At 36.0% G+C, this 8,333-nt stretch overlaps 1 protein-coding gene across 1 annotated transcript in view; it reads left to right on the forward strand.

Annotated features, from left to right (window-relative positions):
* The window catches only part of FEZ2 (fasciculation and elongation protein zeta 2), a 60,391-nt gene extending 53,218 nt beyond the window's left edge, over nt 1-7,173 (forward strand). The window contains exon 8 of the mRNA XM_077813533.1: nt 2,008-7,173. Coding sequence (XP_077669659.1) covers nt 2,008-2,024 — 17 coding nt within the window. The 3' untranslated portion in view covers nt 2,025-7,173. The remainder of the gene's footprint in view (nt 1-2,007) is intronic.
* The last annotated feature ends 1,160 nt before the right edge of the window (nt 7,174-8,333 follow it).

Consider the following 8,333-nt stretch of genomic DNA (forward strand, 5'->3'; position numbering starts at 1 on the left):
TTGAAAACCATAATAGCCATGTTTCAATCCCAAGCCAGAATGGAGGAAGCAGAAGTCTGAGATGTTAGTGATCTGAAGGAGAGGGATGTGTTTAGTGTCAGGAAAAATCTATATTAATGAATCCAGGCCAAGATTTTAAATTTTTCAGTTAAATAAAAGTATTCCATCAGTTTGAAATTGAAAATTTCAAATAATGAGTTAAAAGTATTTTTGGGTGATATACTTTCTCCAGTTAATCTCCCAATTTTTGTGGTTTACAAAATTTTTCTTTTAAAAAAAATTTCTTCTCATATTATCATGTGAAAGACCAACAAAAGCAGGGGAAATAATGAAAATAACTGTTTAGTTTGTGCATTTTACAGCACTTCGTGCAAACTGCAGAGCAGAGATTAATGTATTTTCTGTAATCTCTGCTAGTGAGCGTTCTTGGGTGTTACCTGCAATAATAGTAGGTACAAAATGTTCAGATAAGTATGATTAAATTAATCATTTCCCTTTAATATTCTCACAGCAGCCTTCACTCTGTCTACTTACATACACAGTATGCATTACACTACTGTAATCTCATTGCATGATCACATAATGGGATGCTATTCGGTAAATATTACATCATTATACACAAAGGAATAAAACTTATTTGTAATTGAGAATATAGTATGTAGTATTTTTCATTATTGTGTGGCATGATTATATATAGACTTTGTTGAAATACATGAATACAAAGGGCCAAAGATAAATTTGCTGATGGCCATGTGTAAAAAACCTAAATAGATATCTATAGCTTGAAACTTTTGATTTGTTAAATTAAATTTCTAGCCTTAACAATACATTACAGTAGGTTTTTTGCATGCGTTATATATTACCATTATGATAAACTCATCTATGAAAGCCAATTAGGTTTGCTTATTCTTGACACACAGACTTTTATAAATATAGATAATACTTTCCTATTTGAAAAACTACTTTATTAAGTCCATATGGATGCTTAACCAGAGTAAGCTCCTTTTTAAAATGTTCCATTCTTACAGTAACACAAACTGACTGGCTTAAAACTTGTAACTAATCTGAGTATTCTTGCCTCGTTGCCCATAAATGAAAAAATAGTGGTTATGACTTAAGGTAGTTCAAGAAAAATATTGCTACACATACCACCAAGTAAAATGGAAGAAAATGTGTGTATTTGTCTTTCTGGCAATTTAAATAGTTTTTAATTATTCTTCTGACCCCCGACTATTTAGATTGTGGAAGTGGTATGATTTCCCATCTTTGAACTTGTTTATTTTATCCCACACCTGATCTTCTAAGTTACCAATAAGGACTGAAACTGATTTTTTGTTTTATATTAAAAGGCAAAAATGTAACTGTCAGTGTTTTTATTTTTAAATTTTGAAAGTGTTTCTGATCATGAGAATTTATTTTCTTGTCTTTATTATTTAAAGTTTTTGTGTTTCTTTGTTACACCTGACTTCTTTATTTGCTTTTGTATTGTGCTAGCATTGGTTTGAAAGCTGGATTGCTCTGAGGTTTGTCTCTTAGATGTGAAACAGGAATGAGAAACATGTGAAGGACATGTCTTCCCACTTTACATGATTCACAGGGTACACACATCAAGCTTAGAATTGTCATCTGAAATTTTCAGTACATATTTTAATATTTCACTGCATGGTAGCACTTCCACTTTTTCTTGAATGTTCCATGAAATTATAGTTAATTCCTCAGGATAGACAAGCTTGTAAAATGTAAAGTGTAAAAACACCATTGTTAAGACATGATCTTTAGTTAACTCATTTCTGTGTAATATTAGTTAGTGATAGCATTTTTTTGTCATAAGTTTTCTTTTGGGAAGAGGGTTGCAGTTTAATCAACTGTTTCAATTCTGGATTTTATTCACTGCTTTTAGAGTATAGAACTAAGCATTCTTCATGTTTGTTTACTGTACCCTGCAATCTGTTTATGCACACTGTGTTTAATGAGGTTTATGCCTGTATATTTGTGGTTCTTTTGCAGTTCTGTGTCCGACATGAAAAGTGCTGCTTTACTTCAGAAGTAACCATGCTCCTTCCTGTGACAAGAAGCTTTCAAGAGATAGTTCATAGTATTTTCTTTTCATTTGGCACTGTATCTAAACCTGTATGTATTTACTTTCCATGTCTGTTTGGATTTTTGGATCATACAGTAGGCCTTTTAGGCATGATAGAACGTATGCACTTTTCATTTGATGGTGCAATGTGCTTGAGCGTAGAACAAACATTGTACAGTTTTACTCACAAGCTTTGGTTTGGCTTTTTAAAATCTATTTTACATTGTGTAACATGTAGTAATCCCTCCCACATATTTCACTGTTGGGTAAAGAAAACTAAACTTTAAATACTGTAAATAAAATAAGCCTATAATTTTAACTAATCTGCAGTAAAAAAAAAACAAAAAACAACAAAACAAAAAAACCCTCTGTTCTTATCTCAAACATGCAAAAGGGATCATAGCCAAGCCTGCCCTGAAGAATTCCATTGAAGTTCTTCAGTGGACGCTCCAAAACAGTGATAGTGGAAACTGTCACTGAACACTTTTTTAAAAGCAGTAACTTAGATTAAAACTATAATATTGTATTGTTCAGACATTGAACAAATGTTCTGATGCTCTTCAGGAAGAAGAATCCGTGTGTCTGCTCCCTTTACTTGCTACCTGATTTACATAAACATGAAAATATTAGAAAATTCTTCAGTTCATCACTCTGATTTTTTCTGTTGGTTCAGTTTTTAATAATTAATGTCTATTGAAACCTGATATGTTCCCTCATTACTTCTATCATTTTAGTACTCATGTTAAATATTTGGTCTTAGGATAATATTTTATAGGCTGCAGTATGTAAACAAATATTTTAAGATGCTGAGTATCCTTTAAATTATGTGTTGTGTTTGAGAAATGGTCATTCTTGTTTCCAAGAATGTTATATTGAAACTTTCATTGTCATGTACTTATAAAAGGCATCCTACAGATCTGGCTCTTGTAACTCCCTGTCTGTCATGATATTATACCTGTACCTAGATGTCGTTGATGGGAACATATTTTATAAATCACATTAAATATCTTTGCTAGTCTTAGAGTAAGTCCAGTGGTGTGAAAAGAGAAGTAAATGCCAATAGAAAAGAAAGAAAGAAAGACTGTTTTTAGGTTTGATTCCTTATTTATTATATATTTATACTTATAGAAGCCCCCAGAGCCAGCCACTATACCAATACATAGGAAGATACAATCCTGAAGAGCTTATAATCAAACATTTTTCTCAAGAATTTTTCTGTTCCTTTATCTTAAAATCTTAGTGATGAAGAATCTGTTCGAGAATAATTTCCACAATGTAATAATTTTAAGAATCTGCTTATTAGTAGCAGATACTATGAGTTCTTCCACTTGATTAGCAGAGCACATTAATTATGAACATGGCACTCTGTCACTCAGTAATGCACTTTTCCTCTAGATTCAGTTACAGTATTATAATTGAACTTCAGTATTATGTGTCCGTTGTGCCTGTCTTTTTTTTTTTCCAGAATATTCAGAACTCAGAATTTATAGCCATTACACCACTTGGTCAGCAGTGAACAACCTGCTTGTGCAGGATAATGGCTAAGTATTATTTCACCTGTCAATGAGATGCTCCTTCTGATCTGCTTAAATGGTTAAGTTTCTGTGAAGACATTCTTGCCTGTATTATTCTTTTTCTTTAATAGTTCCTCTATAAAGAAAAACATTGTTTCCTCTGCTGATATGTTGTGAATTCAACATGGCATTCCTTGTGTTTTTTTGCTGAATGTGTTATTTTTCTGTAGAATTTTTTTAATCTATTGTCTTCTAGTTTTCAACTAAGAAATAATCCTATTCCATTATTTCAGTATAGAAACTGAGAAACAACAGATCAGTGGCTTCAAACCTGGTGAGAACCATTATTTATCTTCAAGCCAGCTCTATTCAAAGGTGCTTCCTGGTGCTATCTAGTCCTAAAATGAATGCCTGACAATAAGGTTCAGTCTTGCAGGGTATTGAGCATTCTGGCCTTGATCTCGCAAAGAACTTAAGACAATGATTTCTGTGGGACTACTTAAGTCCTTAAAGTTACACAGGCTTAAGTGGATCAGGGCCAGAGTGCTCAGCATCTTGCAGTAATAGAACCCATTAGTGCTTGGCATTCCTCTGTGCATTCAGTGAGACCAACTCCAGAACAGTGCTGCTTTTTCAAGGAAGAAGTTGTCAAAAACAGTAGAATTGAATGGTGGCCGTACTGGGAGCTATAATTTTTGGTAGAGCTGAATTATCACATACAGTTCAGACTTGAGTTCCACATTGCCTCATCAGTCTCAAAGGCATGAAGTCCAATGCATTGGAGTCAAGGTGCCAGGTAGATCTTTCAGTATGCTCCCTGCATGTCATTCGTCAACATTCAGATGCAGGCAAAATTTCCCTCAAAGCAAATGTGTAGATTTGTATGTAATGTAGGGATGTTCAAATCTATGTACAATTATTATTATTTCCATACTTTTTAAAATAGTTTGTTTTGGGGGAGGCTTATGGAATTTTCCACTGTAGCCATCACTTTGCGATTTGTGATGCCAAGTGATTGCAGAGTATCCTATTTCTAACATTTCTTTGGGACACTTAAGCTAAATTACATTGTAGGCTTTTTTAACTAATATTTTGGTAGGGTTTTTTAACTAATATTTTGGTATTTTTGTATTGTTTTCTTTATTTATTGAGCAACTGAAAGTTTAGTGAAGTTTTTGTCTGAGAATTGAGGTGATTGTTTAATATAGTAATGATTCTGGGGATTGCAACTACTGGGCTTGTTTTCCTGAATACAATATTGGGAGCCACTACAGAGATCTGTGTGTCTGATCCTGAACCACTGAAGTCAGTGGTTGCAGGATCAAGCCCTGTAAGGGGGAGAAGCGAAGAGGACATTTAGCTGGAAAGGCAGGGACAGAAGTGTCTCCTGATTTACTGCCTTTCTCCTTGAATGAGAAAGGGAGATGCAGAGAACCACAATACTCTACCCATCTCCTTTACCAGAAACAGGGAAAGGTTTCCCCATGACTTGACCATTCCCTGGCCCTCTGCTGAGTTAGGAATGGGGGGAGAAATGTCCCCATGAGCTTTTTTCCCTCTTTAAATAGGTAGAAGAAACAAATGCTCTCAAGTTACCCTGTGTACCCCTACTCCTGGGCTAGGAAAGGGAGGTAAGAGATGATAGATGGAGAGGATTAGCTAAGAAGAATGTGTTAGGGAGAGTGGAGGCAGAACAGGAAATGCAGGGTGCTAGGAAACATGGGAGAAGAGGAGAAAAGAAATGAAACACGGGTAGTGGAAAAATCAAAAAAGCATTGGGGGAAAAAAATAGAATTGAAATAAGTCTTAGCATTTAACACTGTAGGAAAACAGACATTGCCAAAAAAGTGCAAAGGATATACCAAAATATACTATGTAGTCTGAACTTCCTAAAAATTTCCTTAGCTGTGGATAAGTTCCTGACAAAAATTGTCTGCCCTACCGGACTGAATTGAATTTTTTTAAGTATTCTGTATGCAGTGTTGTTGTAGCCATGTTTGTCCCTGTGTAAGTATTCTCTGTAAACCTCGCCTATAAAAGCCTGAACTGAGCAACAAAAGCTGAAAATAGTTAATGTGCACCCAAACCAGCAAATAAATTTGCAGTCTGCAAGTAACTTTTTTCTGCAACTTTTACGCACTTAAGGTTCTCTGTGCGGTTGGGCCTTGAAGCAATATTATGTCTTGTGCTTTTTCAAAGAGCCAGAATTCCCTAGCTCCTGGATATTTCGAGAGCACTGAGAGAGTGACGTCGGAGAGCAGTTGCTGACAATTTCAGTGTACTAGCAAGGATTCCCTGAACTCATAAGGATAGGCCCCTACTAAGCATGTTTAATTTGGGGCAAGTCTGGGAGCAAGACATCTTTAAAAACTAAATGGTATTAAATCACCAAAAATCAGTGTTCACCAAAGAAAGCTGATATACAGTTGTCCTCTCCCCATTTCATGGAATTAGATGGTTCATTTTATAGATTTACCCATTGACTGGCTGGAATAAGAGGGCAAACTAGTTGAGATTCAGTCCACGTAGGAAGCATGCTCATTGACTGGGGCAAACTACCAGAAAAACATCAACAATAATATCCGCTTTCTTCTACTGGAGAGAGTCTTGGTCTCATTGGATCCTCAGCTGTTTCTAGTAGTGTTTCAAGAATATTTTGTATCATCAATGCTAGGTCAGGAAGTTGTGACCTTTTCTTTGGGATGTCACCACCGTAATTCATGCCTTTGTCACCTCCAGATCATATTACCTCAACATCCTATATGCCTTAATGCCACCCGGAAATTACAGCTAGTGCAGAATGTGGCAGCTTGTGTGCTTGGCAACAGTGCAGAGCACTTCACACCTGTGTTGATCATCAATCTACACTAGCTTCCTATTAATTTCCAGATTAATTTAAGATGTTATTTTTAATTTATAAAGCCCTAAAATGGTGTAGGTCATAGGTAGCTCTGGGACTGCCTCTCCAACTATGACTCCAACTATGACAGCTACAATCCACTGAAGCACTTTAACCTAACATCCCTCTAAGTCTGTCAGGAAGGGACTGAAAGCTTCCTTGGTTTGTTTGGGTTGGTTTGTTAAAACATAAAGCACCAGTTTCTGATCTCTCCAGTTTTACTGCAGTGAAATTAGTCCCTTTTTAATTGTTATGAGATTATAATCAAGCTCATGGTTTGATAATACACAGACGTCTGTAATCTAGTGATACAACCAGTTTTCCCAGATGCTGCAATATCCCTAGATGTCTAAAGGCAATTGCCCAGCTCACTTGGAACTGCAGAATATATGTCTAGCAATTGCATGGTTTCAATTAAGACAGAAAATGTCCTGTCATCTAATGTGCTGCTAAAATTTCAGTTAATTTTGTATCTTCAGACAAATTCCTTCTATCTAGGGGTACCCTGAGGAATGTCCTCTCATTCTTTTTATTACTGCTATTATCCAACATATAGAACTTTGTACTAAATGTTTTACGTGCAAACAATGCTGTGCTTGACTTAGAGTACCACTATTCAGTGGAAAAACGGTTTTTAGGGACACTCTCTAAAATACCTGAATAAATAACAGACAGCGAAATCCATTGTTTCTAATTCTCTTTTTTTAATCTTCTCAGTAGGTAAAAAATCTTGGTATCCATTATTATACAACAATTTGAAGATACCATGATATGCACCAGGAAAACAATAATGGCATTAAAAGAAGATTCTTTAATTTGGTCTTTAAACCTACCATGGAAAGTGCAGATGATTAGCCATAATTAAAATAATTGACGAGTAAACAACTGAAATCCTTTGTGTTTTCTGGTCAATATCTTGTAATGGGTTCTCAGTTTGGGACTTTCATTTCAGAAACTTAACAGAAAATGTTGTTTACAAAGTGGAGAGAGGAGGAGTGGGGAGAACATAATAACTTGCCTCAAAAACTTCCTAGGAATATTTTGAGTTTGTCAAAATTTGGAAGCTCCTTATATACTGTGTTTAAAGTCTTTGTTAGAGCCAACCTCCAAATATGAAGCACTCAGATAACATTGTGCTGTGGACAATATAAGAACCAAACGGAAAAGAATGAGTAACTGGGTGTAAAGAATCAGCCCTTTGACAAATTAGCCGCATGTAAAGTGACCTTTGGCTCCTTTTCTGATTCCTGCTGCTACCTCAAGTTTACCTAAGCTTTGGAGCAAGATAGAGAGGTAAGGCTTTCTGAAGGACATTAACAGTTGGCCCTTGCCCTGAGGTCCCCTATCCTGGCTTCATATTTTCTCATGTTGAAACACACAAAATCAAGGATCGTGGACAAAATTGGCATAATATGTGGAGTTAGGCTATATTTCTACATACCACAGAAAAGCACTCTTCAGTGGCAGTGAACTGTCTGCCTGTGTTATACTCAGGACCTTGATATCTCAGACTCTGCTGAAAGAAACTCTGTGCAGCAAAATAGCTAACTGCTAAACTAAAGATTTGCTTCAGCTACGAGCTTAGCCAGTAGGTAAAAAGATCCAGCCTTAGAGGTGTCACTTCCTTTTGGATGAGAGAGATTACTTCGGTCATGATGGTTCAGTCACCAGAACACAGAGCGTGGGGAGTTCCAGCCTGCTGCTATACTGAATAGCCCAGGAATATGCTCTGCAAGTACAGCGATTTGGTGCAGAAGGAAGTATTCCCAGAATGCCTTCACTAGAGTTGGCTTTTTCTGTTGCCTCAGAACCCCAGCTTGTTTATAGATTTGATAACACA

Source organism: Eretmochelys imbricata, chromosome 3 (assembly GCF_965152235.1).
Source record: "Eretmochelys imbricata isolate rEreImb1 chromosome 3, rEreImb1.hap1, whole genome shotgun sequence".
Lineage (NCBI taxonomy): Eukaryota > Metazoa > Chordata > Testudines > Cheloniidae > Eretmochelys > Eretmochelys imbricata.